The 23,322-nt window shown below is 36.6% G+C and overlaps 5 protein-coding genes across 6 annotated transcripts; all 5 read right to left on the bottom strand.

Moving 5' to 3' along the window:
• Positions 1–1,712: 1,712 nt before the first annotated feature.
• On the bottom strand, positions 1,713–3,267 carry LOC143447241 (uncharacterized). The gene is made up of 4 exons (XM_076947246.1): positions 2,895–3,267; positions 2,498–2,642; positions 2,271–2,380; positions 1,713–2,195 (listed from the first exon to the last, which is right to left on the bottom strand). Exons 1-4 carry the CDS (start codon positions 3,147–3,149, stop codon positions 1,905–1,907), a joined length of 801 nt encoding a protein of 266 aa, XP_076803361.1. The 5' UTR covers positions 3,150–3,267; the 3' UTR covers positions 1,713–1,904.
• Positions 3,268–4,065: 798 nt separating this feature from the next.
• On the bottom strand, positions 4,066–7,828 carry LOC143446158 (uncharacterized). Its single transcript, XM_076945678.1, has 4 exons — positions 7,476–7,828; positions 6,483–6,627; positions 6,266–6,375; positions 4,066–5,159 (listed from the first exon to the last, which is right to left on the bottom strand). Exons 1-4 carry the CDS (start codon positions 7,728–7,730, stop codon positions 4,902–4,904), a joined length of 768 nt encoding a protein of 255 aa, XP_076801793.1. The 5' UTR covers positions 7,731–7,828; the 3' UTR covers positions 4,066–4,901.
• Positions 7,829–9,839: 2,011 nt separating this feature from the next.
• LOC143446862 (uncharacterized) lies at positions 9,840–11,787 on the bottom strand. Of its 2 annotated transcripts, none has more exons than XM_076946707.1 (4): positions 11,054–11,787; positions 10,660–10,804; positions 10,354–10,463; positions 9,840–10,278 (listed from the first exon to the last, which is right to left on the bottom strand). In XM_076946707.1, the coding sequence occupies exons 1-4, from the start codon at positions 11,306–11,308 to the stop codon at positions 9,988–9,990; spliced, it is 801 nt and encodes a 266-aa protein (XP_076802822.1). In that variant the 5' UTR covers positions 11,309–11,787; the 3' UTR covers positions 9,840–9,987. The 2 variants fall into 2 exon arrangements, with proteins under 2 accessions (XP_076802822.1, XP_076802823.1); XM_076946708.1 differs by having other exon boundaries at positions 11,098–11,219.
• A 140-nt stretch (positions 11,788–11,927) lies between these two features.
• On the bottom strand, positions 11,928–14,896 carry LOC143446863 (uncharacterized). Its single transcript, XM_076946709.1, has 4 exons — positions 14,453–14,896; positions 13,944–14,088; positions 13,727–13,836; positions 11,928–12,679 (listed from the first exon to the last, which is right to left on the bottom strand). The coding sequence occupies exons 1-4, from the start codon at positions 14,729–14,731 to the stop codon at positions 12,422–12,424; spliced, it is 792 nt and encodes a 263-aa protein (XP_076802824.1). The 5' UTR covers positions 14,732–14,896; the 3' UTR covers positions 11,928–12,421.
• A 2,781-nt stretch (positions 14,897–17,677) lies between these two features.
• Positions 17,678–18,151, bottom strand: LOC143444972 (lipopolysaccharide-induced tumor necrosis factor-alpha factor homolog). Its single transcript, XM_076943763.1, has one exon. The coding sequence runs from the start codon at positions 18,149–18,151 to the stop codon at positions 17,678–17,680; it is 474 nt and encodes a 157-aa protein (XP_076799878.1).
• Positions 18,152–23,322: the final 5,171 nt, after the last annotated feature.

The raw sequence follows: 23,322 nt of genomic DNA, 5'->3' as shown, positions 1-23,322 counted from the left end.
CTTGATAAAACAAACACAGTTTATTAACTGAATTTAACGGCAAATTACAGTTTTTTCAATGTTGTAGCAATTAAACTTAATGGTTTGTAGAAGTCAAAAAGTATTTTCACAACTCATAGAAGTCATAAAGTGTACTGAGAGGTTCGCGTTTAAGCTCGTTGCAAGCGTATCAAGGATGAATATGAGGATGAATTGCCATTAACATGTTAAGGATGTTTTCGTGAGGGAAGAGCTTGTTTGGAATTTTCTTTCTCGGAGCTCACATAAAGGCGCACAACACTGAGGTACGTTGCGGACCAGTCTATCAAGTTGCATAAATAAACATTAACTGGCAATCCTGGCCACAACTGCACATAACTTAAGCTAACTGAGTTTTGTGTGCCTAATGTTCGCTAGGCAAAGATTCTGCGATTGTGCGCTGAATGTCAGAGTGCCAATCCACAAATGTGTGCGCTTGAGTTGTTCTGCAAGCGTCCGGAGGCGAGTTACACGTGTCCATGGTGATGAACACTTATTTATGTATTTCTGTTGACGTTCATTTTATTATCTGCTGTATTAGACTAAAAATACAACACTGCGTTTTACTGAATATTCAACATGTACCATTGACGAAATCATGGAAACAGAATATTTTATTTGACAAAAAGGCGCCGCTTAGCGGGTGAAGCCTAAACTGACGAGGTTTTTTGTCAATTATTGCAATCGTGAAATGTGAATGTGAAATCACTGTGCTCATATTTGTCATGCTTAGGTGTCACCCAGGCTAAACTAATTCAGTCTAAGGTAAGTTTAAACACGACGAAGCGTAATCACCTTTTCATGATGTCATAATTAAGAATGTTCTGACCAAAAATTTATTAAGATTTGTGCGTAGTTCCACATGAAAGAATCCTGAACTTCTTCCTATCAGCATCAAATGATGCAACCTCCTGTATATGAAACCTGTGTATTTTACCCAACTTAACATATTCTACAACACAAGTGAATCAATCTTTGGAATATTTTGCTTTGCTATGGATGTGGAAGCAGATTATTACCGACAGTTGAGAAAGAGAATTTGTTTCGTACGCGAACTGTATTGTAAAGAATGCTGTACCTACCTACACCGCCATCACATAAATCTGCCGTCATTAACGTAAGTCTAAAACTTTGTAAGTGACAGGTCATTGAGTTCGCCAACGCTGGGATATTGGTGTTGGCCAGATGGTTTATTGAATCCTCTCCGGCTTGGGTTCATATATTTGCCAAGTGTTGGCGCGTGTATTTGCGTATTTGTAAGTATTTGCCAAGTGTATATTTGTCATGTCTTCGATTGAATCATGTCTAATTATAGTTCTTTCTTAATAGGCCTACGTTGACATACGGGAGCTAAATACTTGCATACATACTCCCAAACACCTTAATTGAATTGTATGCATAGCATCACGTATATACACCTAGGACAAGTAGCAAAATAAGATTTCGGTGTTGGTATGTGCTCTCATAGTGTAAAACATTTTGAACTGATTGTTACTTGTGGCTAAGCTGCGTTCAAAATTGTAGCAGATTTGTTCAAAGCAAACAAACTACGGATCAAAAGCATTTCCTATATCAGCACGTAGCTCATATATGTTCAGTCTAGCTCTGAGTCTTAGGGTTTGCTTATATCAATGTATCCGTCGGCATAACAGTAAAACAATGGGTTAGCATAAATTTTGATGACAGCAATCAACTAGCTTAAGATGTTGTATTGGTTGGTAAATTGTTCTTTAACAAGTTTAAAGGTTTGGTAATTTATTAACCTGATACCAAAGTTCGTTTAAATCACTTGAAATTTTAGTCCTAAAAAGTACTTCGCGATATATTGATCATTAAATTTTTTTGCAAAAACACTTGAAACATTATAATTTAACTATCAATTTCAACTAACGAAACATGAAAGTTGACCACAACTTGTTTAGGATGGCTCCAGGGTTACACTTGTAGAGCTTGTAGCATCCGTATAGTAGGCCCAGTGAAAGTATGGCCACTGTGCAAGCCATTTCTCGTTGCATGCGAATAAATGCTGGATGAGTTGTCATTAATTTATCAATAATATTTCCAGCAACATTTTCATGAGGGAAGGACTTGTCTGGAATTTCCTTTCTAAGAAACTCGCACAGAGGCGCCCATCCTTGACGGACATCGTAGACCAGAAGTTTGTCACGAGGACAACTCTAAAAGCAGCAATTTTGAGATGAAGTGTTACAAAATGCAAGAAAGAAAAACAAGAAAAAGAACGATAAAGTTACTTGTCTGCAATGTCGCGTGTGTTGTCTGTAACCTTTTTTTACAACAATGTCGTTGTTGGAAAGTTTGAAGTCAAATGGATTTCTCATTCGTATTCCCCACAGCGACATAACTGTAAAAACGATTAAACTGGTTGATACGGAAACAACTAAAACCACGAACTTGCGTAACCAGTTTAATACATTGCAATTTTTGCCAAACTGGAATACTTGAATAGACGAAAACTTACTGACGAGACGAAAATGCTTAAAATATTTCCACCCAGTTGGTGATAACACTTGCATGACTTGGTACAAAATGTTGCCATTCATAACTTCACACTGGTTGCACAAACTCTTGTACCAACTGTCTTCATCTCTTAATGTTAAGATAACCTTCAAGTAACAGTTTGAAAACAATGACGACAGATAATAATCATCAACTTACACTGGAACGTTTTGAGCAAGTTATCTTATTTTTCATTTAGCATGTAATGATTTTTACGGTTGTCATTGGCATAAACACTAATGTATGATTTTAAGTACAGTAATTAAATGTACAAGAGTGAACAAACATTTTAACTTATGTGACTGATGAATGATATTGGCTCGATACTTTAATTATTTTGCTTCTTAAACTCAACTTACTTTTGCATCGGGAAACGCTTGCAAAATCTCTTCCCAAAACTTGCATGTTGGAGAGTCAGTGACTGCATCCACTGAATGATACATCTCTTTAAAATCTTCAATACTTCCACCACTGGATGAAAGTATCTTGGCCCACTTATCGCCATGATACCAGAAGTGATCAAGAGCATCATAAACGTTGTAACCCAACTCAGATAAAGCTGCAGACATGGTCTTGGTTCCGGTTTTAGTATATCCAGCTACAATCACTTTCATTGTAGTGAACCAGTTCTCTTACATGAGCTAAATCAACAGCATAACGCTTAGCTACTCATCAGATGCGCTTTTAGCTGCAGACTGATACATGAAATGGCTCGCTTACCACAAATGGTGTTGAACTAAGTTTAATGAGCGGAATATTTACAATCAGCCGGAGGGGAAAAATACAATTTAATGATATGAAGACCTTTCAAGAGAAAAGTGTAAGATTTTTTTTGCATTTTGGTGTTACAAGGAGTAAAGTTGAATTTTATATTGGTTTCATGTGGGTATGTCGTCCGTGATACTTTCTAGCAAATACGAATTTGTTTCCAAATAACAAAGGCCTACAAATTTGGTTACCTTAATTGTTTACGCATGACCAGTGATGATATAATAAATATAGACTCCAACAAACGCAAAGAGACCACAATTCTTCAGCGGTAACCGCTGATAAACCGACGTAACTTCTTTACAGTAATTACCAAAAAGTATTCAACATAAAGTTGCAACTTCGAGGCAAACAAACAAACTTCGATTAAAAACGTTCTGAACACCATTACTTGTATATCCTATATTCTTTCAAGAGCCTACATGCATATGTTCAGTTTTCTATTAATATTCCGTTCCACTATAGACTAGATACAGAAATGTTGTATTAGCAACAGTAATCGAAAGTAGTCGTTCACGACGAGGTCGTGCCGACAAAACATACAAAGCAACAATTTCTTAAACATCTTGTGGGCACCTGATTCAACACATGATGTAATGACCATGATGGTCATTGTGGGGATGGCGACGTGATTGCTTTTAAGTTGGCCTAAAGCCAAGACTATTAGTCTTACTGTTAGACTCCTATAGACAATTGTCTTTGACTCCGTTGCGTTGGCTGTCTTTATAATGTTTCTTCAAATAAACACCAACTTCATAAAGTCTAATTGTTATATTTTCCGAATAGGTTGTATCAAATTAGAAACATTTACACCATCTTTTCACATTTAAACAAGCTATAACTCGAATTCAGTAATGATTCCAATTCCGAATAATTCAACAAAACAGAAGAATCCGAAAAGAGCGAAGAGAGCGATTTAGACCAAACATTAGCTTTTATACTCCCGTATTTTGACCAATGGGCGAGCGCCAAGCTAGATTTTACCATGACACGTATACACGTGTCCATGTTGTACATTATCTGCTTTTTCACAAAGAATTATAATCGATTTTGCACCGGGTTCAAAAAACCACTTGACACACTTAACTACGTCACATGTCGATTTGGAACTAGGATTGAATACGGATTAAACTAGGAAAAATACACTTCAAATATTGAATAGAACTGAATCAAACTGGAGACACACAAATCGCTTAACAAATGCCAATTATAGAACTTATTATAATTTATTATCACGACCGCCACAGTCATCAACCCTGCAAGCGCCAACCAAATCAAAACAAGCGTCGTATTGTTTGGTTCATTTATCTTTGTAAGATTAAGAAGTGTGAAGATCATATGGTGAAGCAAAATGTTTGCTTGAAATAGCGGATTATTTAGAAGACATTTTAAATGACATGCTTTCAATCAGCCGGTTGAAAATTCTGTTTGCACCAACATTAGGTAAAATACTGTAATGTTAGTATTGTAAATGTAAGTGGGTAGGTAAGAAGGCAAAGTTAGTAAGTAACTAATGTAAGTAAGTGATATTTTTATTACGTAAATACAGTAACGTTCTTAATAGAGCTAATGCAACTAAACAGCTGACCAAAGTCTGTTTAGTATGGGTCCAGGTTAAGTATTGAAAAAATCTGCAGAATCCATAACATCAACAGCGAAAGTATTATCGTCGTGCAAATCATTTCCCGTTTTACTCGGAACGCAGAAGGATGAGTCGCCATCAATTTGTCAACAATACTCCCCGCGACATTTTCACGAGGAAAGGGCCTGTCTGGAATTTCTTCTTTTAGGAACTCACACAAAGGCGCCCATCCTTGACGGACATCGTAAACGAGAAGTTTGTCAGGAGGACAATTCTACAAATAAAAACGTTTAGAAAAAATTTACATAATTATTTTTACATTCACCAAAGCTGCTGAATTCTCCCATATATTGCATTTGTTCAACTGTTATCATGTCTCGTGCCCTGTGCAAGTTTAGCATTGGCGTAGGCCAGCAAGAGTACACAAAAAGTGGGTAGGTTCGAAATTCTTAGATACATAATAATTCATAAACGGCCAGTTGCCACTGCTGTTAATTTAAGCTTTATACAGATTTCAATCACGTTTTATTTATTCTAGAGGGAGTTAAAATCAGACAAAAATCAAAAGGTTGTCATATGTTTCCTCTTTAGCTATGTTCTAATATCTTAGGTCTATACTGTAATTGCACAAACGTTTGTTTTAAGAACGTTTTATAACATTTTAGAATTTAAGAACGATGTGAAAATAATAAATAAAACATGTCAAATAAGAGACGTTTTTGAATACTTTTTTGTTTCATTTGAGCTGACTTTACATAAATGTAAAAACATACAGGTAACTTAACCGAACTTGCGCGAATCGAATGTTAAAGCAAGTTGTGTTCTTTAAACACTGGAAAATACATCCACCCGCGCTTACTGTATTATATTAAAGTAGCGAAACGAACGTTTTAAGACGGTAACTTGTTTAGACGATTTTCTGTTTTGCCTTTTCTTTTTATCGCGGTCGTGTGCTTTACAATTTTCCTCTGATTGAAAGATTTCAATCGTTGCTGCTGATCAAAGCAGCCTCGAATAGTCGCAAAATTTACAACAAACAAGATGCGATCGTTCATCATTTCATCAATCATCATTTTGCATCATGCATTTTACCTCCAATTGTTTTGTGAGGTATAACCTTTTGTTTTGCTACTCTTGCAAAGATGAGCAGATTTGTATTCATTTTGCTTGTAGCGTGGCCTGTTAACTTTGTCAGCCCGAAATTAAATCCAATTTTTCTTATACCAAAGCCTAACCATTTAGAACAGATAGATTGAAATTGAATACAGTAACAGAATTTTGAACTATGTTACGAAAAGGAAAAACAAAAGTCATAAAAACATAACCTCCTTGACGAAAGTATTCAAAATAGTGAAATAAAACAAGATTCGAAAAACGTACTTGTTTACAATAGCGAGTGTGTTGTCTGTAGGCTTTTTTCCAAACCATTTCATTTTTGGAAAATGAGAAGTCAAAGGGATGTCGCATTCGTATTCCACTCAACGCCATGACTGTAAAAGCAGTTGAGCATGTTAATGGTGATAGATTTATGTTATTAGTTCTAGTTTAACAAGCAACGGTATATTTTTTCAAAAACAATCTGTAAGACGAAACTTACTGACGAGACGAAAATGCTTAAAATATTTCCACCCAGTTGGTGATAACACTTGCATGACTTGGTACAAAATATTGCTATTTAAAACTTGAAACTGGGTGCACAGACTCTTGTACCAGCTATCTTCATCTCTTGATGTCAGGATAACCTTCGAATACAGATCTTAAACACATGACGTAAAAGCCTTAGATTGAACATTTAACTTCAAGTTCAGTCTTTTGTACAAGTTATTGTAGCTTGTATAACAAAAAGAAACACATTCACGTACATTGATGACATCAGTTTTGACGACAAGTTTAAATTCATTAAGTGTTTGTGGTTTGCATAGCTAAGGACCCGCATTTATATGGTTGTCCGAATTTATGCTAGCTTGGAATGCACAGGCTTGCAAATCCTATTTTCGACGAATCATTAGGCGATGTTGATTATGTTCTTAGCGTGATTATACTCACTAGACCAGTGGTTCTCAACCGGTGGTCCGCGGACCCCTGGGGGTCCGCGAAACGTTTTCAGTTGGTCCGTGAGAACTTCGAAATTTGCAACATAAAGTACGAGTTTTTAAAAATTTTTTGCTGTTTATCAGTACTTTTTGAAATAGGCTTGAACATTTGCTTAATTGTCTATTGTGATGGGACAATACAAAAGCTTATTGAGATTTATCACCCGCAGGGAAGGCCTATCGTGATGCACTAGATTGCGGATTATACGAGAAGACAGCTGGATACAGTGATTTTAAGTAAAAATATCCGCATAGTTTGATGTTATTTTGAATGAATAGCGCAGTTGTGCACCAAGACTATTAAGTAAAACTAAGCAAAGAAACATTTAAGTGCAGTCTCAGAACCCTTAGTTTGCTTAAACTTCAGGGGTCCGCCACTGCTTTGACAGCAGCAAAAGGGGTTCGCCAAGATCAGAAGGTTGAGAACCACTGAGACTAGACATTGTCACACAGTAATTTGTCTTATTGACATTTTTATGCGGCAAAACCTAACTCACTTTAGCATCGGGAAACGCTTGTAAAATCTCTTCCCAAAACAAGTTTGGTGGGGCATCAGTTACAGCATCCACTGACTGATACATCTCTTTGAAATCTTCAATACTTCCACCACTGGATGAAAGTATCTTGGCCCACTTATCGCCATGATACCAGAAGTGATCCATGAAGTCATAAACATTGTAGCCCAACTCAGATAGAGCTACGACCATGGTTTTAGTTCCGGTCTTTACAAATCCAGCTACGATGACTTTCATTGTTGTAGAGCTTAATGAACTCAAACAAGAGTTTCACTGCTGAACACGGGATCAAATGAATCTAGTTTCGCTAAAAATAATCACTGGTTTACCGAAGGGTGATTTTGACTTGCGTTTATAGCTTAATAAACGCGGGATTAGCCATAGCCGCGAGCGCAAACACCGGTTTATTGACATAACCTACATTCTTCCTTCGTAACCAGCTTGTATTTGTTTGCATTTCTGTATCATCGCGTATATGCTGCACTTTACATGAAGGTTCTGTTTGAGCAATTGTTCTACGGCTAATAACATAAGCTCTTATTCGGTAAATTAAATTTACAAATTTTGATTGCAAAGTTATTCGCTTACTGGAACCTTGATAAAACAAACACAGCTTATTAACTGAATCTAACAGCAAATTACAATTTGTTCAATGTCGTAGCAATTAAACTTGAATGGTTTGTAGAAGTCAAAAAGTATTTTCACACGTCATAGAAGTCATAAAGTGTACTGAGAGGTTCACGATTAAGCTCGTTGCAAGCGTATCAGCGATGAATATGAGGATGAGTTGCCATTAACATGTTAAGGATGTTTTCGTGAGGGAAGGGCTTTCTTGGAATTTTCTTTCTCGGAGCTCACATAAAGGCGCACATCACTGAGGTACGTTGTGGACCAGTCTATCAGGTTGCATAAATAAACATTAACTGGCAATCTTGGCCACAACTGCACATAACTTAAGCTAACTGACTTTTGTGTGCCTAATGTTCGCCAGGCAAAGATGCTGCGACTGTGCGCTGAATGTCAGAGTGCCAATCCACAAATGTGTGCGCTTGAGTTGTTCTGCAAGCGTCCGGAGGCGAGTTACACGTGTCCATGGTGATGAACACTTATTTATGTATTTCTGTTGACGTTCATTTCATTACCTGCTGTATTAGACTAAAAATACAACACTGCGTTCTACTGAATGTTTAACATGTACCATTGACGAAACCATGTAAACAAAATATTTTATTTGACAAAAAGGCGCCGTTAGCGGGTGGAGCCTAAATCGTCGAGAATTTTAGTCAATTATTGCAATCGTGAAATGTGAATGTGAAATCACTGTGTTCATATTTGTCATGCTTAGGTGTCACCCAGGCTAAAAAAATTCAGTCTAAGGTAAGTTTAAACACGACAAAGCGTAATCACCTTTTCACGGTGTCATAACTAAGAATGTTCTGACCAGAAATTTATTCAGATTTGTGCGTAGTTCCACACGAAAGAATCCTGAACTTCTTTCTATCAGCATCAAATGATGAAACCTGTATATTTTGCCCAACTTAACATATTCTACAACACAAGTGAATCAATCTTTGGAATATTTTGCTTTGCTATGGATGTGGAAGCAGATTATTACCGACAGTTGAGAAAGAGAATTTGTTTCGTACGCGAACTGTATTGTAAAGAATGCTGTACCTACCTACACCGCCATCACATAAATCTGCCGTCATTAACGTAAGTCTAAAACTTTGTAAGTGACAGGTCATTGAGTTCGCCAACGCTGGGATATTGGTGTTGGCCAGATGGTTTATTGAATCCTCTCCGGCTTGGGTTCATATATTTGCCAAGTGTTGGCGCGTGCATTTGCGTATTTGTAAGTATTTGCCAAGTGTATATTTTTCATGTCTTCGATTGAATCATGTCTAATTATAGTTCTTTCTTAATAGGCCTACGCGTTGACATACGGGAGCTAAATACTTGCATACATACTCCCAAACACCTTAAACGAATTGTATGCATAGCATCACGTATATACACCTAGGACAAGTAGCAAAATAAGATTTCGGTGTTGGTAAGTGCTCTCATAGTGTAAAACATTTTGAACTGATTGTTACTTGTGGCTAAGCTGCGTTCAAAATTGTAACAGATTTGTTCAAAGCAAACAAACTACGGATCAAAAGCATTTCCTATATCAGCACGTAGCTCATATATGTTCAGTCTACCTCTGAATCTTAGGGTTTACTTATATCAATGTATCCGTCGGCATAACAGTAAAACAATGGGAACATCAGGGTTAGCATAATTTTTGATGACAGCAATCAACTAACTTAAGATGTTGTATTGGTTGGTAAATTGTTCTTTAACAAGTTTAAAGGTTTGGTAATTTATTAACCTGATACCAAAGTTCGTTTAAATCACTTAAAATTTTAGTCCTAAAAAGTACTTCGCGATATATTGATCATTAAATTTTTTTGCAAAAACACTTGAAACATTATAATTTAACTGTCAATTTCAGCTAACGAAACATGAAAATTAACCACAACTTGTTTAGTATGGCTCCAGGGTTATACTTGTAGAGCTTGTAGGATCCGTATAGTAGGCCCAGTGAAAGTATGGCCACTGTGCAAGCCATTTCTCGTTGCATGCGAATAAATGCTGGATGAGTTGTCATTAATTTATCAATAATATTTCCAGCAACATTTTCATGAGGGAAGGACTTGTCTGGAATTTCCTTTCCAAGAAACTCGCACAGAGGCGCCCATCCTTGACGGACATCGTAGACCAGAAGTTTGTCACGAGGACAATTCTAAAAGCAGCAATTTTGAGATGAAGTGTTACAAAATGCAAGATAGAAAAACAAGAAAAAGAACGATAAAGTTACTTGTCTGCAATATTGCGTGTGTTGTCTGTAACCTTTTTTTACAACAATGTCGTTGTTGGAAAGTTTGAAGTCAAATGGATTTCTCATTCGTATTCCCCACAGCGACATAACTGTAAAAACGATTAAACTGGTTGATACGGAAACAACTAAAACCACGACCTTGCGTAACCATTTAATACATTGCAATTTTTGCCAAACTGGAATACTTGAATTGACGAAAACGTGACGTGATGGATTTATGTTGTTAGTTCCAGTTTAACAAACAACGGTATATTTTGCAAAAACAATCTGTAAGACGAAACTTACTGACGAGACGAAAATGCTTAAAATATTTCCACCCAGTTGGCGATAACACTTGCATGACTTGGTACAAAATGTTGCCATTCATAACTTCACATTGGTTGCACAAACTGATGTACCAACTGTCTTCATCTCTTAATGTTAAGATAACCTTCAAGTAACAGTTTGAAAACAATGACGACAGATAATAATCAACTTACACTGGAACGTTTTGAGCTAGTTATCGTACTTTTCATTTAGCATGTAATGATTTTTACGGTTGTCAAAGACATAAACACTAATATAAGATTTTAGGTACAGTAATTAAATGTACAGGAGTGAACAAAAGTTTGAACTTATGTAACTGACGAATGACATAGGCTCGATACTTTAATTATTTTGCTTCTTAAACTTAACTTACTTTTGCATCGGGAAATGCTTGCAAAATCTCTTCCCAAAACTCACATGTTGGAGAGTCAGTGACTGCATCCACTGACTGATACATCTCTTTGAAATCTTCAACACTTCCACCACTGGATGAAAGTATCTTGGCCCACTTATCGCCATGATACCAGAAGTGATCAAGAGCATCATAAACGTTGTAGCCCAACTCAGATAAAGCTGCAACCATGGATTTAGTTCCGGTTTTAGTATATCCAGCTACAATGACTTTCATTGTAGTGAACCAGTTCTCTTACATGAGCTAAATCAACAGCATAACGCTTAGCTACTCATCGAATGCTTTTTTAGCCACATACTGATACATGAAATGGCTCGCTTACCACAAATGGTATTTAACTAAGTTTAATGAGCGGAATATTTACAATCAGCCGGAGGGGAAAAATACAATTTAATGATATGAAGACCTGTCAAGAGAAAGTGTTAGATTTTTTTTGCATTTTGGTGTTACTAGGAGTAAAGTTGCATTTGATATTGGTTTCATGTGGGTAATCCGTCCGTGATACTTTCTAGCAAATACGAATTTGTTTCCAAATAACAAAGGCCTACAAATTTGGTTACCTTAATTGTTTACGCATGACCAGTGATGATATAATAAATATAGACTCCAACAAACGCAAAGAGACCACAATTCTTCTGCGGTAACCGCTGTTAAACCGACGTAACTTCTTTACAGTAATAACCAAAAAGTATTCAACATAAAGTTGCAACTTCGAGGAAAACAAACAAACTTCAAATAAAAACGTTTTTAACACCATTACCTGTATATCCTATATTCTTTCAACAGCCTACATACATATGTTAGGATTTCTATTAATATTCCGTTCCACTGTAGCCTAGATACAGAAATGTTGTATTAGCAACAGTAATCGAAAGTAGTCGTTCACGACGAGGTCGTGCCGACAAAACATACAAAGCAACAATTTCTTAAACATCTTGTGGGCACGTGATTCAGCACATGATGTAATAACCATGACGGTCATCAACCCTGCAAGCGCCAACCAAATAAAACAAAGCGTCGTATTGTTTGGTTCATTATCTTTGGAAGATTAAGAAGTTTGAAGATCATATGGTGAGGTAAAATGTTTGCTTGAAATAGCGGATTATTTAGAAGACATATTTTAAATGACATGCTTTCAATCAGCCGGTTGAAAATTCTGTTTGCTCCAACATTAGGTAAAATACTGTAATGTTAGTATTGTAAATGTAAGTGGGTAGGTAAGAAGGCAAAGTTAGTAAGTAACTAATGTAAGTAAGTGATATTTTATTACGTAAATGCAGTAACGTTCTTAATAGAGCTAATGCAACTAAACAGCAGGTCAAAGTCTGTTTAGTATGGGCCCAGGTTAAGTATTGAAAAAATCTGCAGAATCCATAACATCAACAGCGAAAGTATTATTGTCGTGCAAATCATTTCCCTTTTTACTCGGAACGCACAAGGATGAGTCGCCATCAGTTTGTCAACAATACTCCCGGCGACATTTTCACGAGGAAAGGGCTTGTCTGGAATTTCTTCTTTTAGGAACTCACACAAAGGCGCCCATCCTTGACGGACATCGTAGACCAGAAGTTTGTCAGGAGGACAATTCTACAAATAAGAACGTTTCGGAAAATTCTACATAATTATTTTTACATCCGCCAAAGCTGCTGAATTCTCCCATATATTGCATTTGTTCAATTGTTATCATGTCTCGTGTCCTGTGCAAGTTTAGCATTAACGTAGGCCAGCAAGAGTACACAAGAAGTGGGTAGGTTCGAAATTCTTAGATACATAATAATTCATAAGCGGCCAGTTGCCACCGCTTTAAGCTTTATACAGATTTTAATCATGTTTTATTTATTCTAGTGGGAGTTAAAATCAGACAAAAAATCAAAAGATTGTCATATGTTTCCTCAGCGAAGACTTAACGTTTTTGGCTATGTTCTAATATCTTAAGTTTATACTGTAATTGCACAAACGTTTGTTTTAAGAAGGTTTTATAACAATTGAGAATTTAAGAACGATGTGAAAAAAAGCAGGTCAAATAAGAGACGTTTTTGAATACTTTTTTGTTTCATTTGAGCTGACTTCACATAAATGTAAAATAATACAGGTTACTAACTTTATCAATAATTACTTTACCAAACTTGCGCGACTCGAATGTTAAAGCAAGTTGTGTTCTTTAAACACTGGAAAATACATCAACCTACTGTATTATACTAAAGTAGCGAAACGAACGTTTTAAGACGGTAACTTGTTTAGACGATTTTCTGTTTTGCCTTTTCTTTTTATCGCAGTCGTGTGCTTTACAATTTTCCTCTGATTGAAAGATTTCAATCGTTGCTGCTGATCAAAGCAGCCTCGAATAGTCGCAAAATTTACAACAAACAAAATGCGATCGTTCATCATTTCATCAATCATCATTTTGCATCATGCATTTTGCTTGTAGCGTGGCCTGTTAACTTTGTCAGCCCAAAATTAAATTCAATTTTTCTAATACCAAAGGCTCACCAATCAGAATAAATAGATTGAAATTGAATAGAGTAACAGAGTTTTGAACTATGTTACGAAAAGGAAAAACAAAGGTCATAAAAACATAACCCCTTGACGAAAGTACTAAAAATAGTGAAATACAACAAGACTCGTAAAACGTACTTGTTTACAATAGCGAGTATGTTGTCTGTAGGCTTTTTTCCAAACCATTTCATTTTTGGAAAATGAGAAGTCAAAGGGATGTCGCATTCGTATTCCACTCAACGCCATGACTGTAAAAACAGTTGAGCATGTTAATGGTGATAGATTTATGTTATTAGTTCTAGTTTAACAAGCAACGGTATATTTTTTCAAAAACAATCTGTAAGACGAAACTTACTGAAGAGACGAAAATGCTTAAAATATTTCCACCCAGTTGGTGATAACACTTGCATGACTTGGTACAAAATATTGCTATTTAAAACTTGAAATTGGGTGCACAGACTCTTGTACCAGCTATCTTCATCTCTTGATGTCAAGATAACCTTCGAATACAGATCTTAAACACATGACGTAAAAGCCTTAGATTGAACATTTAACTTCAAGTTCAGTCTTTTGTACAAGTTATTGTAGCTTGTATAACAAAAAGAAACACGTTCACTTACATTGATGACATCAGTTTTGACGACAAGTTTAAATTCATTAAGTGTTTGTGGTTTGCATAGCTAAGGGCCCGCAATTATATGGTTGTCCGAATTTATGCTAACTTGGAATGCACACGCTTGCAAATCCTATTTTCGACGAATCATTAGGCGATGTTGGTTATGTTCTTTGCGTGATTATAATCACTAGACATTGTCACACAGTAATTGTCTTATTGACATTTTTATGCGGCAAAACCTAACTCACTTTAGCATCGGGAAACGCTTGTAAAATCTCTTCCCAAAACAGGAATGGTGGACCATCAGTTACAGCATCCACTGAATGATACATCTCTTTGAAATCTTCAATATTTCCACCACTGGATGAAAGTATCTTGGCCCACTTATCGCCATGATACCAGAAGTGATCCATGAAGTCATAAACATTGTAGCCCAACTCAGATAGAGCTACGACCATGGTTTTGGTTCCGGTTTTCGCATATCCAGCTACGATGACTTTCATTGTCATACATAAGCTCTCTCGCATAAGCTAAAACAACAACATTACGCTCGACTCTACTCAACAACAAAACACAAGTATATTAAGCTCTGCTATGTGCTTGAATCATCTTAATCCTTTTTCATGTTTCGTCTGTAACGCAGGTGGAAATAAGAAGGGCTAGTTATTTTTAGCACGAACCAATTTAAAGGAAAAAGACTAAAAATCGGTCTTGTTTTGCTGAGAGCTGATTTATGTCATCGCATGCTTTCTAATAACTTAATCGGAGTGACTATTTCACCTACAATAGGTAAGTCACACTGCTCCTTTAGGTTAGGTTTAAGTTACTGTATTAGAAATTGTTGTTAAATTAACAAGAAACCATGAAAATACCTTTGACCTTGCGATCATTTCCTTTGAAATAGTGACAGCCTAATTGCCCTAATATAATAATAGGTAATTAGTGCAGTCAGTGGCCAATTAATAAAAGTTCCTGAGCACGAAGAAATGATCTACTATCAGGACCGGCAAAGTAAAGCGTGTTGTCTTCGTGTGCATTTATCTATCAGACGAAGACAGCGTTCAGGTAGGATGGCCGGTATAGCAACGATTCTCTTTCGCTTATACTACAACTGGACTTCGAGTGAAAGTTACATCGGCTTCAATAAGAACCTACCAATAACTTAAATTATAAGACAGCGCATTGAATGGTGCATTTACATCATTACAGGTAGCCTTATGCATTTTGCCAACGTAAGTAGGCTATGATACCGGTACTGTTGGTTTCAAAACAAACTTCAAGACCTGTAGTTTTTTTATGCTGTTATTAAGTTACTTAGGATATTTCTGCCTCCCTTTTGATGCTTAGTACCAACGCATTTCTTCTCATTTCATACAAACCTCTGTCGTCAAAACGAAGCTGTCAGTTCTTTTCCTACGCTCCAAGCATCTTGGTGTTACGCATCGTGATTTTCCTTTATGACGTCACTCTTATGATCCTTTATGTTGAACGTCCTCTTTTGTTTGGTTTCGCTCTAGTGTCTAGTCTAGTGCATGGTATGTACTATGTACCTGACCAAACTGGGCTGCGGCAGCTGGAGTTGATGTGAATTGTTTTTAGAAAGGCTTTTGTGATGGTCTCAAATTTATGCTGATGTGATGCCGATAGCAAAGTGATGATTGGCGCTCATGTGTCTTTGCTTTGGCCTCAAAGCAAATGAGCGTCTTTCGTGAATTAAACTTCCGTTGAATACATGCTGATGACTTAAGTCCTAAGCAACTATAGTTAGTGTGGTTAGGTCAGCTTAATATAGGCTATCCGCAGTTACATTAATCGTCGAAGAAGAAAATCTTTCCTATAACCAGGCATTGATGAAATTCGAAAGCATGTTGATATAAACGTGTTATCTTCAGAAACTGGCATCAAATTTATACAAAACAAACACATTATAGAATGTAGATGAACAGCTAATCACTTTACTCAGCAATCGTCATAAAACTCCACAAAACTGTATCAAAACGACCCCGCAACATACCTCGTCGTGAATGAGGTTACTTATGTTATAAATTTTGCCGATCCAGTTAAAAAAATATATCATTATTTGAAGAAACAAAAATCATCGGTACTGAAAGAGTACCTGAAACAAGCACCAAAAACAAAACAGCAGGTAATTCCACAAAAGAAACACGACAGCAAAGCGCACACATGGGCTTCGTCTTTGAAAATAGAGAGCCCGTTTGATGTCGCAAGTTGCAGACACTCGCTTCATCATCTCGCTTGGCGTGGCATGGGTGTTAGGTAGTCAGGCTTCAGGCAAAACCTAATTTCTTGACTGAGAGGAATACAGATTGACTGGGGAGAATTGTTTGCACTCCGTGAAGATAAAGACTCGCTCCGCTCGAACAAAAACGTTGCGTTATCACCATGGATGTCACTGTGTGGCCCTTGTCCAATTAAAGCATTCACAGTATGGCAGTCAGCCATAGGCAATGCTTGGTCCCGTTTCGTTTTGTTTTCATTAGTTTCTAGTAAAACTCCATAAGTCGATATTGGTTTTAACTTGGAGAGCTTGGAACCCATTGGATTTGAACCATAATAAGCAGCTTAAAAAATCTCTATACCCAAATAAACATTACGACTAACATTTATTCTGTGTACTTAACAATTTTGCCTTCTACAAAACTCGTAATATTATGATACGGGAAGTCCAACTCATATCTTAGCTTTTATTATGCAAATTGCTTAAAGCGTGGGGTTGATATTACCACCATGGTTACCAGGGAAGCTAAAGTGTTTTGATAAACGAGCGGATTATTAAGAACTCAATTAAGCGACAATCAAACAATTCATCGACCCAACGCTCAGCTCTTTCATTCATTTTTCAGAATTATTGAACCAGAAATTATGCTTTAAGTTATAACAACCAGCTCAGCAGAGTTCTATAAGCTGCGTACGCTGACGTCACTGAAATAAGTCCGTGATTTATCAGTTATCACAACTAAACGATTGGGTACTGGGTGTATGATGGATTCAAGCGCCTTTTATATTGAAAACAATTAATCTTCTGCAAGATTATAAAAATATTTACTGCATTTCTTACCGGTAAATTTTGATATCTCCATTATAAGGAGAGGTCTGATATGCCGAGATCACCTTGTTTGACCGATCTCTCTCAACATATTTTGTCTTGTATTCCAGTGTATTTTAATATTTAAACAGTCTCGCAATGTTTAAACTGTTAATCATGAAATAACAAAACTTAATGGTTACATTCTGCAAGTCTTACGGAGCTAATTGAAATAGAACATATTACCACGTAAGGTGTTTTGGGCGAAATAATGCAAAAGTGCAAAATGAAAACAGACATGATCAAAACTAGCTGAAGAACAACTTTATTTCCGAATTTATGCAAATTAAATCATAGCTTTTGTGTTCCTTTATTATAGTGATTCGCTACACTTTCTATGAGACTCAAAGCTTCTATATAAGCATGTTTACATGCTGGAGCCCAGATGAGCATTACAAGCAGGGCAGGAATGACGAGTGATGTAATTGCTGTCCATGACAAACGGAATCCAAAAGCAGAGCTCGCATCCGCACAGACAGAGCAAAACGCAGCATATCCAGGCATCGGATTTCAGGCTTCTGCTAACCTTGGTGGTTACCGACCTCTGGCATGAAGAGCAGGTCAAGGCGGCTGATGCTCTGCCTAAAGCCACGGCGCTGGTTTGAATAATTGTGTGTTGAACGGGTACTGGAGGTGGTTGGTTGATGATGACGTTGGTTTGTGGTCCAGCGGTTGGTACCGGTCCCGGCTGCTGGTAAACTGGTGCACCAGGGAACGTCTGAGGGATTGGAAGACCTCCGCTTTTGTTTACATCGTGCGGAGTGGGTCCAACCGGTTGTGCGGAGGGAAAATATGGCGGCGGAGGAACTTGCTGTTGTGGAAGGTTATAATTAGGTTGCATGTTTTGCCTTGTATTAGCTTCACTTAGTAGTAAACCTCTACAAGCGATCTCTGTTTTTAAAAAAATGTAATAAATAAAATAATTAAAGAGAGTAATAGGTTTCAGAAAACATCTCTCGTTTGTGTGTTAATAGTTACATTTAAGTCTGCAAAAACTGTAATTTAATGCGCTTCCTTAATTAACATATAACTATTAGAGTGAAGCTTGGTATCAGAAAAACTGCTACTCAGATGAATCCGGATTTTTCAAAAAGTCAGATATTTAGAATTCAATTTGCTACCCCTACCAGAGAATTGTGCATAAAACACGTCGCTTATCAAAGGGATTGCCCTAGAAACGTTTTTGTTATTAGAACCTTTGTGAACATTGTAAGTTGTTGTTTTGATATGGTGTTCAACGTCTGTCAATCAACCATAAGCTCAGACTAGCGGGTTCATTAGATTTCTATGACACAAATATAGCACCACACATAAAACGATGACCTGACAACAGACTCCGATTTTATTACAATGGTCAGGCTTTGCTTTCAATGACGAGAAAATTTGGCTAAGTTAGAAACCTTAACCTTACCTTATAACGCGTATAAAGCTACAGTGTCATCTGTATTTTACAAACCTTACCACTGGCAAGTGACGTTGCCGCGTGCTTATAATTCACTGGGACAAGTAACTATTCTTATAAAAAGAAAAGATCATCTCATTCACTTCGAAGCAAAATTGATGATAAAGTGATTTCATGTTTAACCAAGGTCATGGATCAAGTTGGTAAATACGTTCCTCAACAACTTTTTCAACCTGAGGGTCGCTTTGGGTGTTAAATGTTTTGAGGCGAGCCTCGATATAAAAATCTATAACGTCATAATTACTTTGAGCCGTTATTTGGTCTGGTATATCAATTTGGCCTCCGTTATTGGAACCTCCGAGAACATTGTAAGTTGTAGTTTTGATATGGTGTTTAACATCTGTCAATCAAGCACAAGGGAGGCTTGAGGGTTCATTAAAATAGCAATGGCACAAAAGTGGTATCACACATAAAACGACTCTCAGACATCGAACTTCGGTTTTATTACTACTATCACGTATTGCTTTTAATAACTAGAAAACTTGACTAAGTTACAAACCTTATAAGAGTTTGGAACCCATTAGATTTAAAACGTAATAAGCAGCTTAAAAAATCCCTTTACCTAAATAAACATTACGACTAATATTTATTCTGTGTACTTAACAATTTTGCCTTCTACAAAACTCGTAATATTATGATCTGGGAAGTCCAACTCATATCTTAGCTTTTATTATGCAAATTGCTTAAAGCGTGGGGTTGATATTACAACCATGGTAACTAGGGAAGCTAAAGTGTTTTGATAAACGGGCGGATTATTAAGAACTCGATTAAGCGACAATCAAACAATTCATCGACCCAACGCTCAGCTCTTTATCAGTTTTACTTTTCAGAATTATTGAACCAGAAATTATGCTGTAAGTTATAACAACCAGTTCGGCAGAGTTCTATAAGCTGCGTACGCTGACGTCACTGAAATAACTCCGTGAACTGACAACAGACTCCGATTTTATTACAATGGTTAGGCTTTGCTTTCAATGACCAGAACCTTTGGCTAAGTTAGAAACCTTAACCTTACCTTATAAAGTTACAGTGTCATCTGTATTTTACAAACCTTACCACTGGCAAGTGACGTTGCCGCGTGCTTATAATTCACAGGGACAAGTAACTATTCTTATAAAAAGAAAAGATCATCTCATTCACTTCGAAGCAAAATTAATGATGAAGTGATTTCATGTTTAACCAAGGTCATGGATCAAGTTGGTAAATACGTTCCTCAACAACTTTTTCAATCTGAGGGTCGTATTGGGTGTTAAATGTTTTGAGGCGATCGTCGATATAAAAATCTATAACGTCATAATTACTTTGAGCCGTTATTTGGTCTGGTATATCAATTTGGCGCACCCTCAAATACGTTCCCCTACTAACTACTGTAGTAAAATAAGTAACATAAGCAGCATGTACTGATAATTACTTCATGAACGACAAAATAAGAAACCACATAACAATTTACCAAACTTAAATTTTGAATAATTAACCATATAGTTGGTAACCAACAATACGCTGGTACGTATCAGTAACTAAGTAAGCCGCCACAACCAGTACCAGTAACCAAATAACCAAGCAACCAAACAAGCATAATTTTTACATCTTAATTTGCTTGCAATAAAACCTATATAGATCAAGCAGGCCGAATCACTTCAACGTAGATCGTTTCTAAATAAAATGACAAACCAAGCATATTTATATTTTAATATTGACAATACACGTTGATATGTTGGTGATTGGGCAGCTAAGACAACATCGTGTTTCTACTCAGCGTCTTCTTAAACTCAATTTAGAAACCATACACGAAATAAGTACAATACATGTTTGTAAATAGCTTAAGTTGGATGACTCTTAAAAGCACTTGAATCAAGGTTAAACCTAAACTTATCAGAAAAGATTTGATAAAAATAGTTGGTTGTAGGCCCATATGCGAGATGAGAACTGTTGGATGAACTAAGTGACGTGATTATATGACTTGTCATGATCGTGGCAAAGTTCAATAAAGTGCTTGGTCAATAAGTCGGTGGCTCGCAACTACAAAATAACGATAAACAAAAAATACAGTCAATAATTTCTTTTTAACCTTTAGGTTGACCCATAAAAATATTTGCAAATTGATTGATTTCTACAAAATGTTTTGCGATTTGGCCTTAAAACGTAAGATGTTTGAGGACTCGACTATATGCAGATGAATCAATAAAGAAAATCGTAAAATACCAGTAAAGTCCAAATTAAGCTTGTTCCCTTACAAAGTACGGTTATGCGGCTAAATTATCCAAGAACGTTTGACCGTGCTATTTGCTTGCAATTGACATAAAAAAATTATTAAATTTTTACTCCCAACCCACTTTACTTAAACTAGCCAGATAATTCTTTTTTATATGCTTTATTAAATTTTTTCATCGGTATTTGCTTTTTAACATATTTAACATCAAAGTAAAATTAATTTTCTCATAAGGTTTCATGAACCTGTTCGGCAGTTATTATCACTACAATTTGGAAGAATCCGAAACAAGTGCTTATAATCATATGTTTATTCAAGCATGACTTTGACAGATGAATTTCAATTCAGTCGCACGGTTGTACACTTCATTTCGTATGTTCAGACAGACTTGATGCATGACTTAAAATTTACCACAATACGGCAGGGGCTGGTATATGCCCGACTGCGCGTTAAAGAGAATTGGCACAAAGTAAGTAGTTCTTCTTGGTGAATAAATGTACGCTTGAAGGGCCGAATGTGAATGAATGGATGAATGGCCACTGGAAAGTAACGTTTTAGGACATTTCAGGACCGTCATTTAGGGCAAGAAATAAAATTAGAAAATGTTTTATAGCATTAAAATGTACTTTACATAAACTGGAAAAAACCAACGTAGCTTTTGCTCAGTGAAAAAAAAAACAAGTAAGCCTATACGTTGTATACGCAACAACAAACTCATATAGACTTATACTTTAAATGAACTACAAGCCACGTCCAGTAAAATAATATCTTCACTCCAAAGCCAAGAAATTTTCAATGACAAATGGGAGAACATGATGTACATGAGGGGGCTTAAGGCGAGGATCAGACACGGCACGCAAAGACGAAAAACAAATCAGTCCCCAGCCATCGCTTTGGTCAATTAACTCACCAAAATACCTGTCCCGCATTCTTATCAAAGGTAAAAGCATGGGCGAAAAAGTCCAAAAGCTCTTAAAAACTCCACGAATACTGGCCGTGACGGCTGGTTGCTGAACGCATCTGCCACGAGACACAACTTTTATTAAGCGAAAATGCGCTTATATAACTTTTTGGCAGTGCACGGAGAAGACATTTCCAAAAATCAACTGTTATAATAAAAGCAACCGATTTTAATGTATAGTTTTTGTAAGTCTACTCATAAACCTCTACAGTGTAGTTCTTTAACCTTATTTCTTGTCTTTTTCTTTTAGTATCTTACGTGCTTAATACAGTACTTTTATAACACTTTATCGCGTTGAGATGGAATTAATACGGCGATTGAACTCACTGCAACAGACAAGCTGTTTTACAGATCAATAACTTTTTGGCTGCTTTTTTTACTCAATGTTGAGTTTGCGTTATCAGTCAAATAACACTCTGGTTGAACAAATCTATGAAATCATAGTCATATATCGCAAAGTATCAAGTATTATCTACTACCACTTTTTACCAAGTAACCCACAAGTACTTAAAAAGTTTGCTAGTATCACTTCCCTATATGCTATAGCAACATACACCAAATTATTCTTCACAAATAATTTGCTTCAAATATACGATTACATCGCTGCGCTACATTGCATGAGTGAAACTCCATCAATATCGACTTATACCAGTTCCAGTCTTAAATGTATCAGGCTGGAGATGTGGCTGTCATGGCCGAGTGATCTTAAGGTTTCGTTTGTCAGCAAATACCTAGAGTGCTCCCTTGCGGTACTAAACCATCTAAAATTTGGCAAAAAATCGATAAACTTCTTTTCATTTCGCAATTCTGTTCTAGCAACAACTTTCTTTGCGACTAGAAAACAAGACTTAAAAGGCAACCCTTTGAAGCCCGTTGTTCTGCCGTTTCGAGGTTGACAAAACGGATGTGTTTCCCATCACGAAAGATGTTTCCCATCACGTTTGGACTCTTGCCCTTGTGTGTTAGGGCGACATCTATTGCCGAATACGTTTTATTTTAAAGCAAACGCGAATATTTCAGCGTCATCGCAAGACGTTCAAGCACTAAGTCAGGATTCATAAAGACCCGAATCCCTCAATCGATGGAAAGATCATGATCATTCCTACACTTAATTTCATGTTTGTTTTAACAAGTCTTCTTCTGTGATCTATCGCTGCAGGAAATATGAGAAGTTACCGTTTTCCTTAAAATATTTTAAAAAGTTCGTGATGTTGGCTTTCTTGAAAAAAATGCTCATCCTTTACACTGTTTGTTTTTATAAAGTATGGGATCTTGTACTTTAAATTAAAACTTTTAAATCTACATACTTCCTCCTGCACTTCGTCAAACGTCATTCATACACTCGCGGTCTATCACAAGCTTGTGATCTTTAGATTAAGC

The sequence above is a fragment of the Clavelina lepadiformis genome, chromosome 2 (genome assembly GCF_947623445.1).
Source record: "Clavelina lepadiformis chromosome 2, kaClaLepa1.1, whole genome shotgun sequence".
NCBI lineage: Eukaryota > Metazoa > Chordata > Ascidiacea > Aplousobranchia > Clavelinidae > Clavelina > Clavelina lepadiformis.
Note: the sequence above shows the minus strand (reverse complement) of the source record. Positions and strands in the feature narration are given on the sequence as shown.

What these genes read in the sequence shown, in the direction of transcription:
- LOC143446863 (XM_076946709.1), bottom strand. Translation starts at nt 14,731, where the DNA reads ATGCGAGAGAGCTTATGTATGACAATGAAAGTCATCGTAGCTGGATAT. An exon ending in AAGCGTTTCCCGATGCTAAA is followed by an intron (nt 14,089 to 14,452) that starts GTGAGTTAGGTT and finishes CTGTATTCGAAG; the next exon opens with GTTATCTTGACATCAAGAGA. An exon ending in TAAGCATTTTCGTCTCTTCA is followed by an intron (nt 13,837 to 13,943) that starts GTAAGTTTCGTC and finishes CTGTTTTTACAG; the next exon opens with TCATGGCGTTGAGTGGAATA.
- LOC143446862 (XM_076946707.1), bottom strand. Translation starts at nt 11,308, where the DNA reads ATGAAAGTCATTGTAGCTGGATATACTAAAACCGGAACTAAATCCATG. An exon ending in AAGCATTTCCCGATGCAAAA is followed by an intron (nt 10,805 to 11,053) that starts GTAAGTTAAGTT and finishes TGTTACTTGAAG; the next exon opens with GTTATCTTAACATTAAGAGA. An exon ending in TAAGCATTTTCGTCTCGTCA is followed by an intron (nt 10,464 to 10,659) that starts GTAAGTTTCGTC and finishes TCGTTTTTACAG; the next exon opens with TTATGTCGCTGTGGGGAATA.
- LOC143446158 (XM_076945678.1), bottom strand. Translation starts at nt 7,730, where the DNA reads ATGAAAGTCATCGTAGCTGGATTTGTAAAGACCGGAACTAAAACCATG. An exon ending in AAGCGTTTCCCGATGCTAAA is followed by an intron (nt 6,628 to 7,475) that starts GTGAGTTAGGTT and finishes CTGTATTCGAAG; the next exon opens with GTTATCCTGACATCAAGAGA. An exon ending in TAAGCATTTTCGTCTCGTCA is followed by an intron (nt 6,376 to 6,482) that starts GTAAGTTTCGTC and finishes CTGCTTTTACAG; the next exon opens with TCATGGCGTTGAGTGGAATA.
- LOC143447241 (XM_076947246.1), bottom strand. Translation starts at nt 3,149, where the DNA reads ATGAAAGTGATTGTAGCTGGATATACTAAAACCGGAACCAAGACCATG. An exon ending in AAGCGTTTCCCGATGCAAAA is followed by an intron (nt 2,643 to 2,894) that starts GTAAGTTGAGTT and finishes TGTTACTTGAAG; the next exon opens with GTTATCTTAACATTAAGAGA. An exon ending in ACACGCGACATTGCAGACAA is followed by an intron (nt 2,196 to 2,270) that starts GTAACTTTATCG and finishes TGCTGCTTTTAG; the next exon opens with AGTTGTCCTCGTGACAAACT.
- LOC143444972 (XM_076943763.1), bottom strand. Translation starts at nt 18,151, where the DNA reads ATGCAACCTAATTATAACCTTCCACAACAGCAAGTTCCTCCGCCGCCA.